The sequence below is a fragment of the Callithrix jacchus genome, chromosome 13 (assembly GCF_049354715.1).
Source record: "Callithrix jacchus isolate 240 chromosome 13, calJac240_pri, whole genome shotgun sequence".
NCBI lineage: Eukaryota > Metazoa > Chordata > Mammalia > Primates > Cebidae > Callithrix > Callithrix jacchus.
Window position 1 is genome coordinate 98,549,347 of NC_133514.1, and position 24,796 is coordinate 98,574,142.

Sequence of the window (24,796 nt, forward strand, 5' to 3'; positions counted from 1 at the left end):
CAATTAACTGAATATGGAAGCCTATGACTTTATCCATAGTTCTTCCAGAATGTTACCCAAAACCATCTTCCCAGAGGAATCATAAGCATGCAGGTGAGTCATGTGTTTCACCTGACCCAATCATCTCACTATCCCAATCACCCTGATTGAATTTTAAAAAAAGGTCATTTATCACCTTATAACAAACAGAAATTAAGAACAAAAAAGGAGTTAACAGAAATTAAATAACTGCTTCTCAAATGCCTTCTGTATTTATTATTCCCTTCAAGTACAAAGAGTTTCTGTCTTATATGTGCTATTCTGGGACTATGCCAAATATTTGTGATATGGCTAAAGGCTACCAGGGTATAGTCTCCTTCCTCATTACCAATTCCGATAGTTACAAAACACTGAAGCTAGAAGGAATATCATACACTACACAGGTCAAACCTTCATTCTGCAGAGGCAGAAATGGAGCTTTAAGAAAGAGCTACTTAGGATTGGAGTCAGAACCAGGACAAAACCTCAGTTATCTGACCTAGTCTAGGTCAGAACATTCTGCTGAATTCATCTATCATAGTCTGTGAGCAACAACTTGGAAAAGAAGTCTTTCCTATCTACTTGCCTGAAATTTCTCCAACCAGTTTAATGATGTTAACTTTCTCCAATGCTATCCCTCAAATGAGCCCACATCTGCAAAACACTAGTGTGTAAACAGTCTGAAACAAATTGCTCAAGGCTTCTCAGATCTTCTTTTCCACCCAGGTTCAGGGACAAAGGCTTGCTAAGCTGCAAATCATCAGAGGGGAAACAATGCAAAGCAAAGAAAAGAATAAAAACAATTTATCCAATAAGCCCACACACTGTCCCTTTCTAAATCAAATGTTTAAATAAATGCAATGATGTATTTTCCTCCTGATAAACTTAGGATACCACTAAATCACTTCCAAATGTAGCAGGCACCCCCATCCTGCAAGCACAGGTGACTCGACCCACACAAAGACAGCTTGTCTGCATATTGTACCAATCCCAGTAGATGCTCAAATAAATAGAGCTTCATTTGAAGACACTATGACAAGGCAAATAATTAAACATTCAAATTCCCAAGCTGAAATTTGTATAATAATTTAAACAATCTTCCCATAGCCAAGTCCATCTTGAAATCTCTGGTTTACAGGAAATGTCCCAAAGAGGCAGTCCATGTTACCACAGGGTTGGTCATATATTCCAGGTTACAAATCTTACTCTAAAAGGACGGTGTCAGGCCTGGCTGTAAAAGAAAAAGAGCAACCTTCATCCAAACCACACACACACCAAGCACTACTGTTGTTACACAAGCCAAATCAGACATCAATGATGAACTCAGGATTCAGGCTTCTGTGTAACCCCCAATCCCCCATGAAACACTGGGTCTACCTAGAAAATGAACTTATCATCATCTTCCAAGTGTGTTCAGATGAACTGAAACCCTATAAAGAATCACTACCCAGAAATTTCACATCCTATTGGCCTGAATCATTCTGACAGAGAATCTCACATCTTCCTCTACCAAGACAGACTTGCAGTCACCTTAAAAAGCGGCTTTTTGGCCATTACACCTCAGCCCAAGATGGTCAATGGGTTAATATACTTTTCTGAGCTCTTCAATCATGCTGCCTTCTGAGTCTGAGGGTTGGCAGGCAGGGCAACCCTGTCAGAGCTGCAGAGTTCTGCAGATGTCTCTGTTGTGTTCAGTCAAACTGAAAAGGAGGGGGGAAAAAAAGGCCCTCTGACAACAGACAGCTGTCAATTAAATGGCATGCTTGCACTCAGTAGGCCAATGAGCGGCAGTGGAGGTGACAAGTGCTTGGCTAATCAGTGTGCCTATAAAATCACAGCCCTTCCCTGTGCCACTCACACCAGCACATGAGGTGACAGCATGTGTCGTCTTCAACCACTCCTGTTCTCCCCACCCCCAGCCTCATCAGTTAGAAGGCTCGGGTCAATGCAATATGCCTAGAAACAAAAATCAGACCAATAAAAACTGGCACAGGGAAAGAAATCTCTGCAGCAAAATGTCCTGAAAAGGGGAATACATTGATACACTAACCTATTCAGAGCTGGTTCACACTGACACTGAAAGAAGACAACCCATTAGATGCTGATAACAAAAATACTATCAGAAAAGAAGAGGCAAAATTATCCACCTGACCTTTTCCCCATCCTCCATCTTGTCTTTTTCCCCTCTAGCCACCAGGGAGCACTTTGGGGACACTGGAGATTCTGAGCTTTCACAAGTACCTCAATATTGGTGGTGAGGTCGATGGGTGGGGATGGAATAAATCAGAAAGTAGAGCTGAAAGAGAAATGTAGGGGTTCTGTAGAACAGAAAGGTGGGTTCCCCAAATCTTCAGCTCAAAAATACCTATCTAACCTAATCATTAAATGCTGAATTCACTAAGAAACTACCTAAGTCCGACAGATTTTTAGTCACTAATGACAAAAACCTCTCTTTCTCCCTCCCCATACCCCCTTTCTCTCTTCCTCTGCCCCTACCCCTGTCTGTCTCACTTCTCTATTGGTTTCTAAAAGAGCAGCTGATTAGAAGTAGAGAAATCAGGAAGAAAAACAAGGGGTTGAGGGGGGTGGTGGATAATTGGTAGCCATAGAGTCAAATTTGTGGCTGTCCACCTGCAGCACAGAAGACGAAACAGCATCAGCCTATTTTAGATAAAGATGAATTTGAACAAAATACAAATACATTTAAACTTGACTCTAATTTATTTGGGACCTTCCACAGTCATCCTATGCACCAACTACGTTTATTCTTCAGCTATCCCTAACAAGAGGCCAATCTGCCGGTCATGCCCAAAAGAAAACTCCCAAATGTTTTTATAAAATAACTTTTTTTTAGATGGCTTCTCTCTCGCTGCTCACACTGGAGTGCAATGGCACGATCTTGGCTCACTTCAGCCTCTGCCCCCCAGATTCAAGCGATTCTCCTGCCTCAGCCTCTGCCCCCCAGATTCAAGCAATTCTCCTGCCTCAGCATCCCAAGTAGCTAAGATTATAGGCATGAAACACCACACCCGGCTAATGTTGTATTTTTAGTAGAGATGGGGTTTCACCATGTTGGCCAGGCTGGTCTTGAACTCCTGACCTCAGGTGATCCACCTGCCTTAGCCTCCCAAAGTGCTAGGATTACAGGCATGAGCCACCATGCCCAGGCAAAATACTTTTAAAAGACCACTAAAGACTAAAAAGGTCAAGTGGAAAAGGTAGATATCAGGGATAAATGTCCTTCATCATATGGGAGTCAAAGATAGAATTCACAGCAAAGTTCTGCTCCAAGGCTTGTCCAGCCCTACTCCAGTTCTCAGGGCCCCTATATGCTCCCACAGTTTCAAGGCAATCAGACCATCACTACTGGGTGCCAAAGTTGCAGAATGTCCACATGGCCACTGCCATCAGCTCATTCCTGGAAGACAAAGCTGCCTTTCTTCAATGGAAATGTAAGAAGCTATTCAATCTCAATCTGCATTCATGACCAAAAAGCAGGAGCGGTGCCAGGACAGAGCCTGAGACTGGCCACCAACTCTCCAACATCAACACCTACACCACATTAGTCAAACCAGTACAGCACGCCCTACTCTTAGCAGCTGCCAGGTACCTCCCGAAGCATGCTGGGTCTCCATCCAGGGAGTCCCCATGGCTGGGTTGAAAGACTACATTGCAAGAATGCCAGGCCAATATGCAGAGTTCACTAGGGTTTGGGACACACCTGTTCCCTCCTCTGCCATGGACATTCTGACCATTTCACATTCTTGGCCACCATTCCAGCTAATACTAGAATGGGTATCTTCTGACCCAAAGCTTTTTGCTTTTTGTGGACTCTTTCCTAAGCATAAAAATCCAAGGAGCACAATAATCATTTCTTGGTCAAATGTTAATTTGCAATGTATAGTTTTGTAGTTTTCCTCAAATCTCATCAAGTACTAGTTGTAATATTGAATACAACTTTTGTTGTTAATTCAGAAAACATTGCTTACTACAAAAACATAAAACTCAAACAATACAGGAGCATGTCAAGGAAAAAGAAATATGTTTCAATAGATGAAAGGTAAGGAGGTCATTCCAAGCAGCCCTACTCTTCCCAATGCACAGCTTCATAGCAGAGATGAGAGCAGCTCCCACAGGGCTAGGCTACTCTGCTATCTTTTAACCATCTGGATTTCTCTTTCACCAGTTGAGAAACCAGGATGGCTCAACCCTCTGTCACTTAGTCTCCACTGTTCCTGAACATTTCTAGGGAGGCTGGAATATAAGGGGTGCTTCGGTTGAGTAGTACCAGCAGCCACAGCACAGAGGCAAAGGAGGCACTGGTTTGCCAACGTGTCCATTTCCTCTTAAAGATTCAGATACACAGGCACCATTTTTACACTAGAACGGAATCAAGAGGGAGAGAATCATTTCTACAGAAGAGGACGTTATTATCAAGAAAAGGCCTGGGCTGTAGAATATTAGGACCGTGGAGATACTCCTAGTCCTTTGAAAGTCAAAGTGTAGTTCAGGTTATCGTTGGATCCTCCCATTCATGGCTCCAACACTTTTAATCTCTAAGTTCATTCCACATTTTCTCTATAGAACATGATGTAAGTAGCAGTTCATGCTTCTGGCACATGGGCCTTTTGAGAATCACATCTACTGAAAATACAGCATTGCCTGCCCTACTAGCCTTGCTCAGAGTTTGGGTCTAACCAGAACAAGGAGGCCTTATCAGTCAAGGCGCTCTCTAGTTCCATTAGGGCCAACTGAGACCCTATCTTACACACTTGCTTCTTAGTTATTGTAAAGCTTTTACATATTTAGGGAGCTTTTCCATCAAAATATTCTGGAATGGCTAGAGGCTCAGACATACTAATGATATCTGCAATGCATGTGCTTTTTATCCAAGTTCACAGCTCCTGGTCACTGAGGGTAAACAGTGTTATCAGTGATTATTATGGATTTAGTCAAGTATATTTTATTCCTGTCATTTATGAGCACTTGTGTTGGCTGGTATTTACAATGTCGGGATTCTGTCACTTTGGCAACCTTCAGAGACAACATTTTTCCAGTGTTACAGTGACATTTCAAAAACTCAGTATTTACAAGCAAACGACACCCTCTGGCTCTGTGACAGTATGATTCAACGGTAGCTTAACAAAGGGACAATCGTCTAGAAATTTCCTCAGGATGTATTTCCGGCTGCTGCTGGCTATTACTTCATGGTCTAGGTGACCTTTTGCTCTTTAGAAGAAAGAGGGTATAAAGACATCAAAGGAAAACTTCCGTGTCACAGGCTGGGAATTTTGCTTGGATTGTGTGGCTGTGTCTAAGCAAAGCCTGTGGTGTGATGATGACCAAACCTCAACATCTCTGGGCCTTCATGTTCCACTTCTGCAAAGTGGCACTGGCTGCCAGATGACGTCTAGGTCCTTTCTGACCCTGATGTTCTATCTTTAAGGATGTCAATGTTATAAATATTGTCATCATTCATTTTTTTATGTCCTACAACAAGGTTACAAAAAATAAAATCACATGAAGAGGAAAAGCATGATCTACTCAATTCATCCACTTTTTCCCTGTTCTCCCCATCCTCTGCCAAGGTGTACCTGGGAGAGTGAAGGAGAATGAAACTTGTGGATGAGATGTGGCTGGTGTTGCATTTCTCCCCTGAGCTTCAGGGCCATTTCCATTTCCAGGAGGACTGTGGTCCTTTTCACCACAACCAGGGAGTAGAGAGGTACCACTGATGGCAACAGACAGCATGGGTCGTGCGTGCCATGCTATAGCAGTTGGTACTTACTTAAATGAAACATTCAAAATATTATATTTTGGCTCCATAAAGACAATACTCCTGATACACAGATTGCTAGGTTCTTTATACCCACTTTAGAAGCGTACATTTTTTTCTTATTGGCAGACAGAGGTCCTAGCCTGGTAGCGAGGTAAATGCCTCCATGAATGATCCCTAACTTAATAACGAAGAGAAAGCTGGAACCATCTATGAGAAGACTCTGTGGGCTACTTGCTATAACACAGAGCTACACCAACTGTAATCAGGGATAAAGAAGTGACAGAGAAAATGGCAAATCTGGATTCAAAGGAGTTTGTCCCCCAGTCTCAGCTCTGCTTTAAGAGTGAAAAAAAAATCTCTCTGAATCTCAGTTTCTTTTTCTTTTCATTCCTTGTTTTTGGAGACAGAATCTCTCTCTGTCACCAGGCTGGAGTGCAGTGGTGTGATCTTGGCTCACTGCAACTTCTGCTTCCTGGGTTCAAGTGATTCTTCTGCCTCAGCCTCCTGAGTAGCTGGGATTACAGGCACGCGCCACCATGCCCAGCTAATTTTTTGTATTTTTTTTTTTTTTTTTTTTTTTTTTAGTAGAGACGGGGTTTCACCATGTTGGCCAGGATGGTCTCAATCTCTTGACCTCATGATCCACCCATCTTGGCCTCCCAAAGTGCTGAGATTACAGGCGTGAGCCACCGTTCCCAGCCATCTCAGTTTCTTTATCAGTAAAACTGGATTGAAAATAATTCCAGCCTCATGGGGTCACTGCCATGGTTAATTGAAGTCAAGATATTTGCATGGAATTGTTTAAATATAATAAGTTACATGCTCACATACAATTTGTTACTATTGTTAGTTCATTCATTCATTCACTCATCCATCCTGTGACTCTGGAACAAGCACTTCCTTAGTGCCCCTGTTAGATACTTCGGATAGAGATGACAAGCCTAGCCCTTGCCCCTCTCTAGCTGTAGAGAGTGATGACTGTGAGGAAAGAGAAGAGCCCCAGAGGCTTCCTGAGTACAGAAGAGAGGCCGCTCCTTCTGCCCTGGTTATAACATCCAGGGTCCCTGAATCTTGAAAAAAGCAGGTGAATTACCTGGTAAAAAAGATGTAAGGCAATGAGAAGGGGACGGAGGGCAAAGGTATTTCAGGTCCTTGTAAAAACAGAGAATCGTAAAAGAACTCGAGAGTACTGCAAGCAGCTCAGTAGGGTGGATTATGAGATGAGAACGGTGAGTATGAAGGCTGAGGCTGGAGGGAGAAACAGAGGCCAGGCTACCATCATGCTAAGGACAGGCCCACAAAGCCACAGAAAAATGTTTTGTGGAAACTGTCACTACAGCAGCAGTGGGCAGCATGCACCGACGGAGAATGTGGGTAGAGGGGTCAGAGCGGCACAGGCAGCCATGGTAGTGCCTGGGGGGACTAGGAAGCAGCCCCAGATTTATTGGTATCCTGCAAGCAGAATTGATGAGATCTAGAAACTGAGGACTTTTGGAGATGAGGGAGACCAAGCAGTCTCAGATGGCAGCTAGGAGTCAGTCACCACGCCAGGGGACACAGATGGAAGAACTAATCCTGGTGGATTGAAATCCAATCAGTGGAATTCAAATTCAAAAGCACAATACCAAAGGTGAATTATCTATTTTTCTCCCCTCACAATTTGGTAATTACCAAATTCTACTCTGGCTTCTCGAAAAATAAATCCAAACACATGTAAGAATACAAATTTGAAGTCATAAAAACATCCAGATGCAGTGGCTCACACCTATAATCCTAGCACTTTGGGAGGCCGAGGTGGGAGGATCACTGTGGCCAGGAGTTCAAGACCTGCCCGGGCAACACAGCAAGACCCTGTCTCTTGAAAAAAAAAGAAGGAAAAGTCATAAATACTAAGGCCTCATGATTACTACACTATTAGCTAAAGCCATCTGCCTAGAGAGCATGTCAGGATCTTCAGTGGGACATAAGGTGAGTTTTCCAATAAATATCTACTGAACACACAAAGTCAGAGTTTAGTAGAATGTAATGTTGTTGAATGTTCTAAATGGTCTGATTGCTGGCTAAGGCTCCATAGGGCTTATTTGGGATCACCACATTATTTCTAGAGCTATATGTGTAACTATCTAGAGCAAAGATAAAATTATTTTGCACCAGTTGGCTAAGGAAGATATATTAGATGGAACTCCATAGGAGCTTCTGATCTTGGTATCAATGAGCTTCTGAAAGGTACATTATAAAATTTTAGAGGCTAGTATATTTACCTAAATCATAATGGGATGAAAATCTGCTTTGTAATGAAATATGGATGGAGACAGTCTGGAGTCCAGAAACCAACAGGGCATGTGTACTATCTGCAAAAGGAAATTGACGACAAGCTCTCTCGAAATAAATCAAAGAATAATCCCTCCCTGGACACATAAAACCCCAAACTTAAATGTTCTTTCCGGAAGACAAATGGCATCCAGGACTTGTACCCTCGAAACAGACTCGAGCAAGTCTTATATGGTCGCTAGTTGGGAGCAGCATTGTGGGGAATAAGTGCATGCTAGTGACTTCTCTTTGGCTGAGACAGTTGCATGGCAGAGATGCAGAAAGACTCCTTGAGGGACGATGTCACAGCAGTGGCAGCTGTTGACATTCTTCTTTGCCACATGTCATTGTCCGTACAAATCTTTTACCACCACTGATGTTGTGTTGTACCAGTCACTCTACACATGACAGTTCTGAGTTGCTGAGCTCAGGGTGACAAACAGACTTCACAGTTCAAACGTAATAGATGTAATAGATAACATACATTTTCACAGGCGTGAACCACATCCCAGAGAACAAAGTTCAGCTGATGGGACTTCAAAGCAGTAGCAGGGCCCAAGTTGAGGTGTATCCCCCAATTTTCATGAGTTTTGTTCACAAAGATTGTTTACAATTCATAATTTATTTTTTATTTAAATTTTCAATTTTTTTGTATATGACAAAATTGAAACCCTTCTAAGACTTTATATTCTGATTCCTTTAGGATTTGAGATCTGAGTTGTAAGCAATGTCCCTCTCTAGGACCCAGCCCACTATCCCATGAAACCTGGCATCTCTATGAACCAGGAGTGGGGCAGAAAATACCGTGGGAGAACACTGAGTGAGCAGAATATCCTGGGCCCAGGTAAGCCCAAGTGGAACCAAAAGACCACCTACTGATTTTAACCAACATTCCTAGCAAAAAAGAACTTTTTTTTTTTAAACAGTCTTGCTCTGTCACCTAGCTGGAGTGCAGTGGCATGATCTGGGCTCACTGCAACCTCCGCCTCCTGGGTTCAAGAGATTCTTGTGCCTCAGCCTCCCAAGTAGCTGGGATTACAGGCATGTACCACCACGCTCAGCTCATTTTTTTTTATTTTTAGTAGAGAAGGGGTTTTGCCATGTTGGCCAAGCTGGTCTCAAATTCCTGTCCTCAGGTGATCCACCTGCCTTGGCCTCCCAAAGTGCTAGGGTTACAGGCATGACCCATCATGCCTGGCCCAAAAAAGGAAATTCTTTATTTAAACATGTAACTATTTTCTATCCTGACTGGTTGTCAATACTGCTACTAGAATTACCAGGCATGGTGGAGCATGCCTACAGTCCCTGCCACTCAAAAGGCTGAGGGCGGAGGGCTGATTCAGCCCAGGAGTTTGAGCCCCACCTGGACAACAAAGAGAGACCCAATTGTCCAACCCCCCCAAAAAAAAGAATATCACTACTTGATTTTCTACCTTCTCAACAGCAGTCACCGCCTCATATTTATGACTTGATCCTATGAAATCAGCTACTTTCTGACTTTCACCAGAGAATCTTTTCTCTGAGTCTATGTTCATGTTAGGGACAGTATTCACCTCTAACCACTCCCACGGTCCAGTTATACACAGCTCATTTGAATATCACAAAATGCTGTTTTTTTTAAGACTAAGAAACTACAAGTAAGGAACCTGCTTCTTGTCCCATAACTGTGTGTGTGTGTGTGTGTGTGTGTGTTTCATAGACATATATAGTTCATATATATATACTGACATATATGTATGATACATATGTTTGCCATATAGTGGGCAACTTGTCTTTTTCAATTGTTTTCTATCAAAATATAAAGCAAATGTAGAAAAATTTCTTCTTGGTTAAATCACTGTATATTGGCATGACTGACTCACATTAAGACCTATATAGATACCTTACATAAAATAAGTTTATGCTCATACTTTTATATCACTAAGTATTTGACTCTTATTCCTTCTTTGGATAAAAACCATTCTGTAGACATCTATTGCTGACCCAGTCTTCCACAAGTATTAAGAATGTTGGCTGGGTGCAGTGGCTCATGCCTATAATCATAGCATTTTGGAAAGTCTAGGTAGAAGGACTGCTTGAAGTCAGCAATTTGATACAGCCTAGACAACAAGGTGAGACCCTGCCTCTACAAAAAATGAAAAAGTTAGCTAGGCATGGTGGTACATGCCTGCAGCCCTAGCTACTCAAGAGGCTAAGGAGGGAGGATCGCTTGAGCCCAGGAGTTCGAGGTTGCAGTGAACCACGACCGCACCACTGCACTCCAGCCTAGATAATAGAGTGAGATCTCTTATCTATTTTTTTTCAAGAGTAAGTGCTAAGGTAAAGTATTTAATCCAATAGGAATCCATCTACATATGCTTTGTATGGCCTACTAACTCATTCTCTCTTCATGTTACTTCCTATTCTGCCATTATGACGATCCAATGGATCTCAAAGAAGCTTATAAAAATCACAAGGCATAAGATGAGTTACAAATCTGATCCCGATTTTGTGACCTTTGTATGTATTTATTTAATAATCACTCCAGAGTTCAAGCTGCATGTTAGGGTCCTTTCCCTTTAGCTTTATTCTGGTCAGATTCTCAAAATGTTTGCTGCATGCGATTCGTATAATTTTTTAAATATGTAAAGATGAAAGGAGAAGAAAAACAAAAGTGAGGATAGATGAAGGTAACTTATCATCAAAGTAGGAGGAAAGCTAGCTACTCAGCTAAATAAAAATAACATATTTAGTGATTTGTAATATAAGAATAAAATTAACTCACTTGGGTCTCAAGAGGTCTGCAATATGATCTTTGCAAAAGGTAGCTTGCCAATTTAATTGAGGCAGGAGTTATTTAATTTTTTTACAGGTATAGTTTTCAATAAAACTACATATGCCTATAATACTGCAATGGCAGATGTGTCTCGATTATTAGAGGTGGGCTCGAGGGAATATATACAATGGATCTCGAAATCTGCAAGCAGCTGTTTGCGGGGGGCTGAAATGATGGGGGAGGACATTGTACCACACACACATGTTCTTTAAGTGCAGCAATGTTTTGTTATTTTACTGCAGGTGTATTACAGAGATGAAATTTAATAACTTACTGTATACAATACCAATAAAACTGAAAAGATTCAGTGCCCTGCTGTTCATTGTCATGGTACAAATGAGTTCAGGATATTCTGTGTGTGTGAACAGCAAAACCCCAACACACAGAGACCTCCCCCACGTACAGAGCTCTAGAGGATGGGTACTGACTGAAAACCTCAATGATACTCCTCCTTAATTATTCCATAGCATGGAATTGTTATCCCAAATGCACACAAACATGGCTTTGAGGTGCACTGAAAATAACCTATATCTGGTATTTCAGTCATAGAAATTGTTCATTGGAAGATGTCTTCTGAAAGGAGAGGAAAATGGAAATTAAGGATATGTAGGTTTCATTAAGAACCCTAAGAATGTGAGCAGTGATAATATATTCTATTCAACGAGATCTGGTGAAGTGCCGGGCAAAAGTTGCTCTCCCGCCAAAATGTGACTTTGCCCTTTGTTAAGTACAAGAAACGTCTGAGGAAAATAAGTGCCACACTATGAAAAAAGCAACATTTGCGTGTTGGAAATGCTAAGGCAAATGCAAAGAAGTATTCTTGCCGGTTTCGGTTTTCTCCTCCCATGAAACAACTTCTATGAGATTAAAAAAATAACACACTGAACATGCAAGGTCCCTGCTTTAGGAAGCTCAGTTGGTCTGTGAGTAGAAGCACATGTAAACAAACCACATCAATATCCAAAGCCCACGCACAATTTTTCAAAGAATGGGGTGCTTCAATTCTAATCAGGTTATCACTATCAGGCACGGCAGCAGACTCAACGATACCTGCTTCTTTTTTAAAGTATTTTTTTCTAAAGTCCTTAATAAGTCCGTTACTTCAGATTACAGGCTTCTGTTGCTACCTTTCAGCGTTGCCAATATTTTAATTTGGGGGTTCAGTTGTAAAGAGTTTTAGTAAAAAGCCCCCAAGGATAAAATAATATCAGGCATAACCTTCAATAAAGAAGTAATTCTGTCATTTCACATTGAAACATTGTCCTGATATTGAATTCGGAGTACACTGCCTTTCTTACAGAAAGAGGCTACAGAGCTATATTGAACTCTACGTGATATGTAGATATATTTCAACATTAAATTATATCCGACACACCTCAGCATTAAATCAATTATTTGTTTGGTCATTAATTGATTTTCTGCTTTGTCTTTACCTATCAGAAATATAAAGATGAAGAACTGTAGTCCTAATTGCTAGAAACTGTTTTAAAAACCCTTAATGGTTTTCATAAGAAAAGAAGTAAATCCCACCATCCTGGTGAAATTTCAATTTGGGTACGAGAAGTCCATTTCTTTGGTGTCTCATAAATCATCTCAAAACAATTTCAATGGCTTTGTATGCACTAACTGCCTGCCCTTGCCTATACTCCTAGCACATATTCTGTTGTTTCATATATTTTACAAGTGGGCTAAATGCCACAATCGAAAAATTATTGGGTCATATATAAGAACCTGCTAAAGGTATTGTTTCAGACTCTTGCTGTATGTCGTTCTTGTGTTTTTGGAACAACAATGTGATCTATAATGAATCCAAATTTTTATAATAGCAAACCATATTCTGCCTACATTGCACAAAAAGCAAAGCCAAAACATAATCCATACATTTTTAAGAAAGTGTTCATGCTGTTGCTAAAATGTGAATTGGCATATTCCACCCCAGCCTTTTCACAGGAAATCCTCATTGGTTTTAAGGAAATTGCACATGCTAATTCTGAGGATGTTACTGAATAGATTATTCATATCATCTTCCCCCCCCCCCAGCCCCACTTAAGGCTGGGCGGTCTGGAATGAAGCGATCTCTCCTTCGATATGCCTCTCCGTACTGACTGTTCAGAGTTCTAGCTAACCCTGAATAGAGCTGAGTGCAGCTACTCTTAGATACTGTGTCAGGCCCAGATCCTTTAGTGGGCCTGGAATTGACCAGACAGGGTTTTCTAGATGAGAACTAGCATGGGCTTCTGGCCCTAAAAACTCTACCATAGGCTTATGTAGCAGGGAACCCAAGTTGGAAAGCACTGGCTTTGAAACAAAACATCTTAGAGTTCAGAGCCTGGCTCTGAAACTTACTTGAAGCAGATGATTTGAGGTCTACTTGCTTTACGTGTCTGAGCCTCCCTTTCTTAATTATTAAGGGAGGATAAAAATAACCAACTCAGAGATGTACACTGGCACCTAATACTAGTTACCCAGACTTCCTTTAGATTAAGCCCAAACTATCTTTTAGAAATTCCCTCATTTTGACATTCACTATCAACCATGTCTGGATTGTCAAAGGACTGAGGCAGGGATTATTAGCTGATCCCTGATAGCGCAGCTCCACAGAACTTCACAGCAACCCCTCAAGTCGGCCAGTCAGCTACTGATGATTAACCTTGTGAGATGTTTACTAGCAATTATAGAGTGGCAATATGAGAATCGAGAGAAACACAGCTAGGGGCACAGAGGTTGCTGCAAGGTTCCAAATTTCACCGATCTGGAAAGAATACTGAAGTTTAGCTCACAAGGAAACATACCTATAATTACCTCCCTCTTCTTGCAATTAAAGCTCTTCTGACCATCAGCCTGAGCCATAACTACTTTTCTTATCAATATACCTTAAGATTATCAATATATCTTAACAGATTTCAATAATACTTTGGTGCTTCCAGCATCCTCCAGGTCCAAGGAAACATATTAAAAACAATAATTATTATGACACATATTAAATATGAAACATGAAACTGATAAGTGTTCAAATGAATGATGAAAGAAACTGCCTCTTTATAGAAGAATCTTAGCTATAAATGTGGAAGGAATGACGGAATTCTAAAAGAATCACCAGTTTGAAGTCCTCAGTTAAAATAACTGATTCAGGCAAGGGTCATCAATGTGTGTTAAACCATTGGTTTAACAAACCAAAGGTTGCTGGGGAAAAGGGGTATCTGTCTAGTGCCAAAATATCAATACCAGTATTATTTGTCAGTTGCAGAAGGGGAAAGGTTCTTTACAATAGAACAATCCAGTTTACCAAGTGATTAAAGTTGGCATTACCAACAGTGGCATGGCTCCACGTCCTATTGGAATGTAATCTGAAGCACACAGCATCCTCAATGAAGTACTCCAGCCAAAAATCATCAACCTGAACCTGCATCAATCTTTAGACCTAATTTTAAATTTCTAGGCGAAACAAGTGATGAACAAAATTAAACAGCACCACAAGGAAAGGAAATCTAATAATTCTAGAAAGGGAAATGTTTTATAGGATAGTCAGCCTGGTCTCTTTAAAGTCATTATCATTCAAACCAACCAACAAAAAAATTACTTGGGACAATCCCTTAAGCCCAGAAGTTTGAATCCAGCCTGGGTACCTACTGATACCCCATCTCTAAAAAATAAATTATACAATATAAAAAAGAATAAGAATAGAAGAACAGCTCTAGTTTAAAAGAAATTATAAAAAGACACAGAAATCAAATGCTACGCGTAAATGAAATGCCTTTTTTAAAAAAGCTACTGAACACATTTGCATGAGGACAACTAAAGAAATCTGAATATGGATTGAGATTAAGAAACTATTGTTAATTTTTTTAGGGATAATAAGGGTATTTTAGTTAGGCAGGCAAGTGTCTTATTTTTAAGAGATACGTACTGAAAAATCTACGGGTGCGTTCTTATTAAATCTGCAACTTAAAATGGTTGGCTCACTGAAAAATATGTCATCTTATATATATTATACACACTCAAGGAAATACTGTATAACAAATACTAACAGTGGTTTAACCTAAGTAGTAGGTATGTGGCATTCATCTTATTATTTTTTCAACCGTTCTAGATGCTCAAAAAATTATGCTATGTGAGGTTAAAAATAAATAACAAGAGCTTGATTTTTCCCCGTTAACATACAGAAAGCTGCTGGTGGGGATAGAAGGGAAGGTATATAAGATCCTTTTGTTTTTCTCCCAAGGATCTAACACATCACTACAGGGTCAATAAATATTTCTTAACCAATGCGATAAAAGAATGGACCCATTCTCCCCTTTGATGACTATTGGCTAACTTTTGGAAGAAGGGTACACCCATAGCAATCCCCCAAAATGAATGAGCTGCTGCCTGAAAAATACCACTCAGGGACATAGTCGCAATGACATACACACTGCAAACTCAAGCACTGCGGTGTCTGAAACCATCACAACTTAAAATATCCTGTCCTACTGTTCACACCGGTACATTTCAATGTTCGGACCAGCATTCTGACCTTTGGTTCCAATAACACCTCCACCAGAACCACTGATCATCTATAATTCCCTCATTCAGGCCTTTCCAGATACACAGGCCTAGGATGGTGAAGTCACCAATTGAATGACGATTTAGCCCCTCAAAAGTCTGTGTGGGTGTCTCTCCATGGTATAACTTTGGTGTCCTTCCAGAGCCTGCACAGCATGTTAGAAGGAAGAGCTTCCAAAGGACGTTTTTTGGGAGAGGGCAGTTTTCTGGTTTTCGTAGGCATGAAAAAGATGCTCACAATAGGGTTTGTGTACATTGCTATTCAGACCTTACTCCCTCAAAATGGCTTCCAAAAGTGATGCTGCGGAAACAAACACGAGGTCATTGCCATTTTTGCCCTGCTAGGCACATGGTCCACATGCAAAATGAAACAAACATGGTCGCTGCCCTTCAGGAGTTTACAGAATCCTGTGGATATCACCATGTAACAAACACATAAAAATGATAGCAAATTTTAAAAAGCAAGACGAAGAGAAGCCAGGTGCTGAGGCCCTGCAAGGGACAGAGTCCCAGGAAGGATGCATAGGAACCTCGAAGGATGTGCTGAACGCTGAAAATAAACACTTAGGCATCGGAGCAAATTTAAAAAGCAATGTGTATTTCTGCTTGCGCGAGGCCTAAATTGTCCATTTCGTAATAGACAGACTAATTTTGTGCCATTTTCGCTTACATTCTATTTTGATTTTAGATAAGGAAAACTAAAAGAGGCCAAGAGTTTTAGAATTAAGTCATGTGTAATACCTACTGAATCAGAAATAAAAATAATAACACAAAGAAATGAATTCTGAAATGTGAAATTCATTTTGGAATCAACTACATGCTTAATTTTGACAAACCCAAAATAAGCAACCCTATGGGCGAACTAAGTCGCATATAAAGAAAATCCGTTTCCTCCCTAGTCTCAAAGTTCCTGGAAATTCACAACAGTTCCCTAGATTAGGTCTAATTCTTAAATTCCATTAGTCACTTTAAGATCTAAACATCAAATAACTTTATCAGCAGAGTCCTATTTGATTATTTGCTGAGGAAGAAAAAGAATTTGGATGAGGTTAAAACCTTGGACTTCACTACAGAAAATAAGATATGGGCTGGGACACTCAGTTGTGGAATTCTTTATAAACATTTCAAGACATCTTGCTGATTTTCACCATATCACTAATTTTCACTGCCTTGTAAATGAAGTTCAGATGCAATATATGTTCATGCCTTGAATAATCAAATTAATGCAAAGAGCCTAAAAGCATTTTCAAGGTCAGTAGTAATGCCATACGTTGAACACAAGTTATTAAAGTAGAGTATATTTCTACAGAACATTCTAAGAAATGATAAAACCTAGCTGCACATTAGAATAACCTGGGGAGATGTCAGAAAAGCATAGGCCCAACTCATAATATTCTAATTTGATTGGTCTCAGATAGGACCCAGCTTTCTCTCTCTCTCTCTCTCTCTCTCTCTCTCTCTCTCACACACACACACACACACACACACACACACACACACACACACTACTGATAATAAAACCATGGCTTTAGACCTGGGCTATATCCCAGGAAGAAAATACAAACAATTCCTGATAATCAACTCTAAACTTCCATTTAAGGGGAGAACTAACAACGATCATTTGTTTTGATGTCATCATCTCATTCAAAAAAAAAAAAAATAGATTTCAGCAAAATTTAAAAGTTTGCAAATCGCCAGGCATTCTATTCAAAGTAGGAAAAGAGGCCAAGAGCAAATGAAATTTTTTCCCTTCTGGCATTTGCAATGATGCCCATTAGGTATTAGCTATTGGCTATTATAGTATTAAGGTTCGACTATCTTGCAAAAAACTTTATTCCCATTCGTTTTCGTTTCTGTCAGACTTTCCATTAGAAATTTTAATTTTCTCTGCCAGTTAAAAAAGAGTATGAGGTTACAATTTGGCAAGAACACGTTAAGCTGGGTGTGATTTCTGTACCCCAATTTGATTTAAATTAGTTTTGCCATATTTAGTAAGAACTCGAAAAAGTCCGTTTCACTACTTTTGCTTATCTTTTGGTTCATTTTCTGTACAATTTTAAAAGTCTCAAAAAGTCACCATGTTTATTTCTGATAATTTCACACGGAAATGCATTAATGAAATAATATTGTCCCATTACTATTTTTAATGAAAACAACTTTATTGCTAATAAAGAACCTACTGGCTTTCACTCTTCTGCTAAAATATATCCATTTTAAAAAGCACCATGTATCAATCAGTATTCGTGTTAAATCCTTAAGAGAACTCTAATGGATGTATATCTATTTTTGAACTTGATGTATTTCTGCAACAATACACATTGCACAATAATAATGAATTCCTCCAGGACAGCACTTTACTACCTGTTGCTTGCCACCACTCTGTCTCTATGCCAAACAAAAGGCTATTGGGACTGGCACAAGCATGTTTCCATACAGCATTCCTCATCTCTTTAGGTCCACAGTTATAATAGTCCACTGTTAGAAATGATAAAGCAGCTTTTGGAGCTCCTTAGGGCATACCATCTAAAGGTTTCCTATTCCGTATCTCAATCATGTAAACAGAAGAAAAACAAAAGCCTCCCCTCCACGAGTCACTCACCTTGTCACACAGTGAGGAATCATTTCAGCTGTGATCTGCTATTTAGACTTGAAGCCCAAGATACCGAGATTCTGCCTTTCTCTTTGGTTTGCATAGCTGGTGTTGTAGACGGGGATTCAAACAACAATACGGCACAAGAGAAACTGATTCACTGGAAGACACACTATGGTCTGTTCTATTCTCAAATTTCACAGAAAGCAGAAATTCATATTCTGTACATTTTTCATCTTCAGCCCCTATTATATCCCTCCGTCAGCAAATTTCCAAATTTTCACTTTTATTTATCCCTAAGTAATCACACTGTTTATGGAGATTGCTGCGACCACACTAAGCACAGAGATAGGCGAGTCCTGCAAGACTCACAGCCACGAAACACAAATTAAGAATGAAGGAATCTCCACACTCCACGGCTATATTACGAAGGCTTTTTAAGAAAAGCATATGCAGTCATAGTGCTATATACAAAAGAATTTTCCTGGATATTGCTGCCTCAAAACAAACCTCCCAAGGCCCAGAAATTCAGCCATCACACACCAGTCCGTCCACCTATCTTCCACCCTCTGCCCCTTTCCACTTCTCACCTTGTGTTTGCACAAAAAAAAAAAATTAACTTCAGTTTCACCCGAGGGAAGTATTCTCCACAAACGGAGAAAGGAGGGTCTGTGTTCTGCACACACACAGACAGACTCACACGGTCTGGATGATGCTTTCACAAGTTAAGGGGCCTCACGCTTACTCAGCAGAGGAAATCTTTGTGTCTGTGAGGAATCACGCCAATTCCTATTAGTAAGAAAGGATACAGGGGCAAGGAAGCCTATTCTCTCAATGACCAGAAAAGGGGGCCCAGCAAAAACAGAGACCTCTGCCATGACCATCTGCAGAAAGGAAGGATGTTGTCAACTTTCTTCTCCCCAAAACTCTAATGACCTCCGCCTTGACCCTCAGAAACCAGACCCACAGGAACACGCTCTTCTGCAGGAACTGAGAGCTTTACACCAGAGACACAGCACTCAGAGGCTTGTCGCCCAGGCTATCTAGCCCGAACATTTGCACTCACATTCCAAAGATGTTTCCGTTGCACTGGAATGGCTGTAAATTTCTTTCCTGCAGAATTCTTTCCAAACAAACTACCATGAACTGCACTCCGGCAGGAGCTCTTAACCAAGCACCGTACACCTCAATGCAACAAATCTTTCAGATGCCGAATATGACTGAATTGGTGGCTGGGCCAAGGGAGTAAACTTTAAAAATGCAAATATATACAGGGAAAAAACAAACACACCAACCCACCAGAAGTCGTACCTTTTTCTATGTCTGATACGTAAAGGAAAGTTTCCTCATAGGCTCGATTTAATTACAGAAACAAAACTTTGCTTACATTTTTCAGAGGTATATGAAACAGGTTGTTTAAAAAAAATCAAAATAGATTTTCCTCCCATAAAGAACATGAGAGAGTGAGAGTTCAAGAGAGTAAGCATCCCCTTTCCAGCATTTTTTTTTAAGTACATTCTGTTTGGGTGAATAATAAAAACAGAAGAGAGCTTTGAATATTAAAGAGGATTATTAAATTCCATCAAGAGTTTTCCAAAGTAAGAAACCAATGCACTTATAAAAAGGAAGTATACATTTAAAAAAAGATTTTAAATACATGATTAATACCGATACTGAACTGAAAAGAAAAGTATCTATAAAAACTCAATTGTCTTGAAACAAAGCTCACACTTTTAGCTATTGATAGTATTTTTAGAAATGGGCTTTCTCTGGAGAGTTTAAAGTATACAAATGCAGAGTGCCCAGAGACACAAACACACATGCTACACCTTTGTATTACCCTGGCATTTTATTATTTAATTAAAGTACTCTTATTTTTCTAGCTCACGCATGCTTCCCTTGAGACGGCTTTGCTGTTAGCCTGCTGGCCTTGACTTCCAGCCAAAAACAATTCAGAAACAAAAAGGGACAACAAATCATATTTTCACAGACATTTTTATCCCTCAATCCAACCCTGTTTTCACACAACATCATACAGCCCCTATGAAAACTATAATTTAGGGCGATAGCCACCCGAAACCCAGGGTCTGACACATGACTCCGCGAAGTCTTTCCTGCGTAAGAAATTCCTAAGTTCTTAATTGTAAATAAACTCTTTTGATAGAACCACTTTTACCGACATTGCTGGTTTGCAAACAGTGCCACTGGTACCGGCTGATGGATTAAAAAATAAAAACAAGCCCAGGAATGTAGTTCTGATCCAGCAGCGATCTAAAGATGAGGTGTTTATTAGTTCTAAGCTCTGGGTTATTTCATTACTTAAAGAGAGAGCCATCATCTGACTTGCCAGTGCATCTTTAGTGTCACAGTTTAAAATGCATCATCTAATTTAGAAAACAAAGTGATTTCCCAGGTTAATCCTCTGAACCCTCCGCAACAGAGATTCTCACTTACCTGGTGGCAACCCTGTAAGTTCGATTCTCTCCCATAAGATGAGTATGAGCCCCTTTCTGTTTTACCTGCCAAGAGAAATGACAAAAACGTGTAAATTATGTTTTTCCTTCAAAAAAAAATCTTCTCCAGGTAACAGACATCTACTGCTCTTCCCCGATGTTTACATACGTAAAGTAGGCACTACTGGCAATGTATGCAAGCAAGAGAGGGAATAGCACTTCCTCACTCTGGCTATGATAAACTGAAAAAAAAATATCCTTCATTCCTATTCTTAGCCAAACTGCTCCACACTTCCAAAAACTGTCATTCCAATGGCCTCCTCTTTCTCTAACAAACAAATTGTCACTCCTTATTTTCACTTTTCTCTTGCACAAAATTTAAACAATTTCATTTTTATTTACACAGCAGGCGAATTATCTATGTAATGACCCTAGTCTAGTAATTCCCATTGATTATATTGACACTTAATGGTGAGGCCAAAACTAATCAATCACAGGCTCTCCAGATGGTGAATTTAGCAAAGAAACTATTCAAAATTCTGAGTCTCTCTCTTTTTTAAAAACTCCCTTTCCCAGGAGTGAATCCCATCATGATCAAGATGATGATGGAATTTACATTTGGGAAACGGGGCTTTTGAAAAATTGCCTACTGTGAACCCAGGTTCAGAATCCACCAAGAGACCCACAGGACAAGGGGTCATGGAATGTGAATGTCTTGTTCCAATTCTGATAACCCGATCTTCATCTGTAGACTGCTCTACAGAGATATGTAGACCCTTCAATGCTATTGGCCACATGTAAGAATAAAATCAAGGGTGTTCATTTGTTTCTTTTAAAGTTTAGTCCCATTAATCATTAGGGAAGATAATGAAATCACATCACAAGAGATCTAAGCAGCAGAGTCCAGAAATGACATGTGGAGAATCATTGAGGAAATCTGTCCATACCAGAACATTAAAAGGGGCTAAAAGAGGCAGGCAGGTGCCCAAGACCCCACCCCACTCAAGTCTGGATTACTTTACAGTAATTATACGTGATACATAGGACTACACTATATTCTTTTTTCCAGTGGGAAAACCCTCAACTTGTATTTTGAGAGGCTGAATCGATTTCTTTCTGAAGTTTACAACCCCCAAGTTTTCCCCTCTCAACTGAACACAAATGCTAAAAGTAACAGGAGTCTTTTTATCTTTTAGGTCAGTGGCAATGGCAATGTTATTACAGTATGCCTTCCTGACACCACACAAAGAGTGTATCTTTCATACATTTATATCGATAAATTTTCTACCTGGTCAAAGGGTACCCTGTATCTAAGTCACTACATATATAAAATGGATGATGGTTTTCAAAGAAAGCCAAGCCCAAGTCTTAAAATTAACCCCCTGTTTCCCATCATTAACTTTTCTACCCAATTTAATGAACCTTAAAGTTGGGAAAAACACCTCCACCCCCATTTCTGGTCTAGTGGTCAGTGCAAAGTATAAAATCAATGCCCATATCAGTTTCAATTTCAGTGAAACTGAAATAGACTGTCTTCATAGACTGTCAGTCTTAGAAGATCTAAAAGAATAACTTCCATTGTAGGAGGATTTTACATTGAAGAAAAGATACATTTATACTATATCAGCAGTGTGAATGGTCACACAGATATATTTACTCATCTGTGTATGTCAGATTTAAGCTACTTATACCCTTTAACCTCTCTCTATAAATATTACAAACAGAAGATGCTCGACCTTTATGAGCTATCAAAGGACACATCTCCTTCCTTAAGCTCTTGCACCTAAGAATGCTTCAGTATCACCATTACATCCCTTACTTTGACGTAATATTCACTTGTTTAACGGGTAGATAGGAAGGCAGGAAGCTAGGCAGGTGAGGAGGCAGGTAGAAAGACAGAAAGATGGAAAAAGTGGAATTTGCTCTGACTTCCGAAGAGACTGACCATCTAGTGTCCTGTTTCGGTAATTTCTAAAAAATTGAAACGTAAAATACTGTTTAAAGAAGAAAAACCATCTATTTTTTTCTCTAGAAGGAATTCCTGAAGCATCCCCTGTAGAATTTCACCACCCAGCATTATTTTCCAACTCAACTCCAAAACACAGTACTGGAGGGAGATTTTTCTGCCAGGATTTGCCTCACTTATAGATACAGGTTGGGCTACTCCTTCCATTATTTAACAGCTAAAAGGGCAGTGCAAACAGTAAGTATTTTAAAAGGAGAAACAAAATAAGTAGGAGAAAAAGAAAGAGAGGAAGAGTAGAATGCAGAGAGAAGGGGTAGGAAAGGAAAGAGGGAGGGGGGAGAGGGGAGGAGAAGAATATGAATTCACGCTAGAGTCCCCGAAGTACTCTTGGCTACATGGAACCCAGCGTTCTTTACTATCATATCAGATACAGACTGCTTAATCTTAATTTTGCTTGTTAAAAAATATTTATCCAGATACAAAAATAAACCCACTGCAAATTACAAGTTGTCAGGGTTAAAAATCTACTCCTGTTTGTGTGGGGGAGGATAAGAGACCAGCATAGACATGAATCATTCTCAGTAATTTGAGTGTTTCCATGACATCAATGGGCACCCGTCCAGGACTCTGTCGAAGTCTGCGAGGTACCAAAGAGGCAGCACAGCCAGCAGGAGGCTGGGAGGTGGACTCTTTTTTTTTTTTTTTTTTTTTTTTTTTAAGGATTATGCTCCTTGTAAAGATTTCATCTGTAGCATCCACTTTTACCATCAAATAGATCGCTCCAGAGGTCATGAGCGAACACATTTCATTCTGATGGTGTAAGCCTTTAACTTTATTACATCTTTTTGTTCCCAAATTCAACTATAAATCTGCCCTTAGAGTCAAAACCCCTGTTTGGGAGCAAAATAATCAGGGACTGTGGATAAAGCCCAGGCACCTTCTCAAACATAACATCGCAGTTCCTATCTTATTTTTTTTTTTAAGATAAAAAGCAGCCATTTTAAAAGGACACCTCAGTTTCTAGAAAAGAAATTATCTTTTATATAAATTGTCCATTAAAAATTAGCTATGGTCTTGATGTTGATTTTCTGCTTAAAATTCAGTTGGAACATTTGTTTCAGATAATAACATTTTCAAGAGTGCTGATAACATGTTTGAGGAGGATCCTTAAGTAACTATGTGTGCTCCTGAACACAAAAGCTCCTAAATATCTGTGTTTACTCTATGTCAGGAATGGATTTTTGTCACTTATACCAACTGGCTGGCGCGGAGAGCCTCTTTCCTCCTTTCTCCATTCTCTACCACCCACCTCCCCCCATCCCCACAACCACAACAGAGCTTTGAAAGAGCTAAAGATTCTATTTTTCCAATATTTAAAAGAGATAGCAGTGATGAACAAATCCGGCGTGTTCACTGCGGAATTTTCGAGACAACCCTCCGGTACTAGAATGCGACAGCCGCTGCGGATATTTTTTGGCACAAAGACAATGGTGGCAGTGCCAAGCCCCATGGCTAAAACTACTCAAAAGAGGCATAAGGGTAGCATTAATCGCTCAAGTCTTTTACTGCATGGAGTACTGTTGTCCATATTTTTAAAACTAAAAGTACCCGTTAGTAACATTTGTCGTATGCCCATAAAGATGGGGTTGGGGTGGGAGGGGGGGTTCTGAAATATATACCAGAAACAAATCTTGTCAGGCATTTGATTCATTTTTATACCTAAAAGGACCAAATGTTAAATTTTGCTGCTGGTGACGATTTGCCGTGCATGAAATGAATGATATGACCTAATGGAGAACACGAAGGGCTCGATGAAAGCTATAGAGAGCATTTCATAAACTAAGAAGACATATTGGCTAAACAACTTTCTTCTGCAAAAATGATGTATACAAAGGAACATGTAATACTGTGTCACAATTTTTTAAATTAAACAAGGAAAATGCTGTAAATGAGCAGACACAACATCCGTCAATCAATCCTTCCAGAGACAAAGGACATCAACATGCAGCCCCGTCTACAGAACAAGTCAGTATCTCCAGTGAGCAAACAGTCCAGAAAGTCAACATGTGTTCTGTCCAAATCGAATCCGTCCGCTGCTAAAGCCTATATTTAAATTTGATTATTAAAAATGGCACCAAATGGCAATCGATAAAGGATGCACTTGCTTCCCCTGCCCCGGAAAAACTAATATGAGCAGGAAATACAAGCGACTTCCATTTAAAAGAAAAAGTCAATATTTTTGCTGATCTGTTCAACCATCTTTTACCTTGCTGTCCCAAGAAGGAGGAGGAAAAATTGCTTTTTATTTGGGGGTGATATGGTT

The 24,796-nt window shown here is 40.0% G+C and overlaps 1 protein-coding gene across 48 annotated transcripts in view; it reads right to left on the reverse strand.

Annotated features, from left to right (window-relative positions):
• The window catches only part of TCF4 (transcription factor 4), a 367,193-nt gene that overhangs the window by 156,657 nt on the left and 185,740 nt on the right, over positions 1–24,796 (reverse strand). For 42 of the 48 annotated variants that reach the window (XM_035271185.3, XM_035271176.3, XM_035271179.3 and 39 more), the window contains one exon: positions 20,509–20,573. In XM_035271185.3, the coding sequence (XP_035127076.1) occupies positions 20,509–20,573 (65 nt within the window). Of the gene's footprint in view, positions 1–20,508; positions 20,574–20,676; positions 20,752–24,796 lie in introns of those variants that run through there. The other 6 variants (XM_017963497.4, XM_017963493.4, XM_078348219.1 and 3 more) reach the window with 1 other exon arrangement.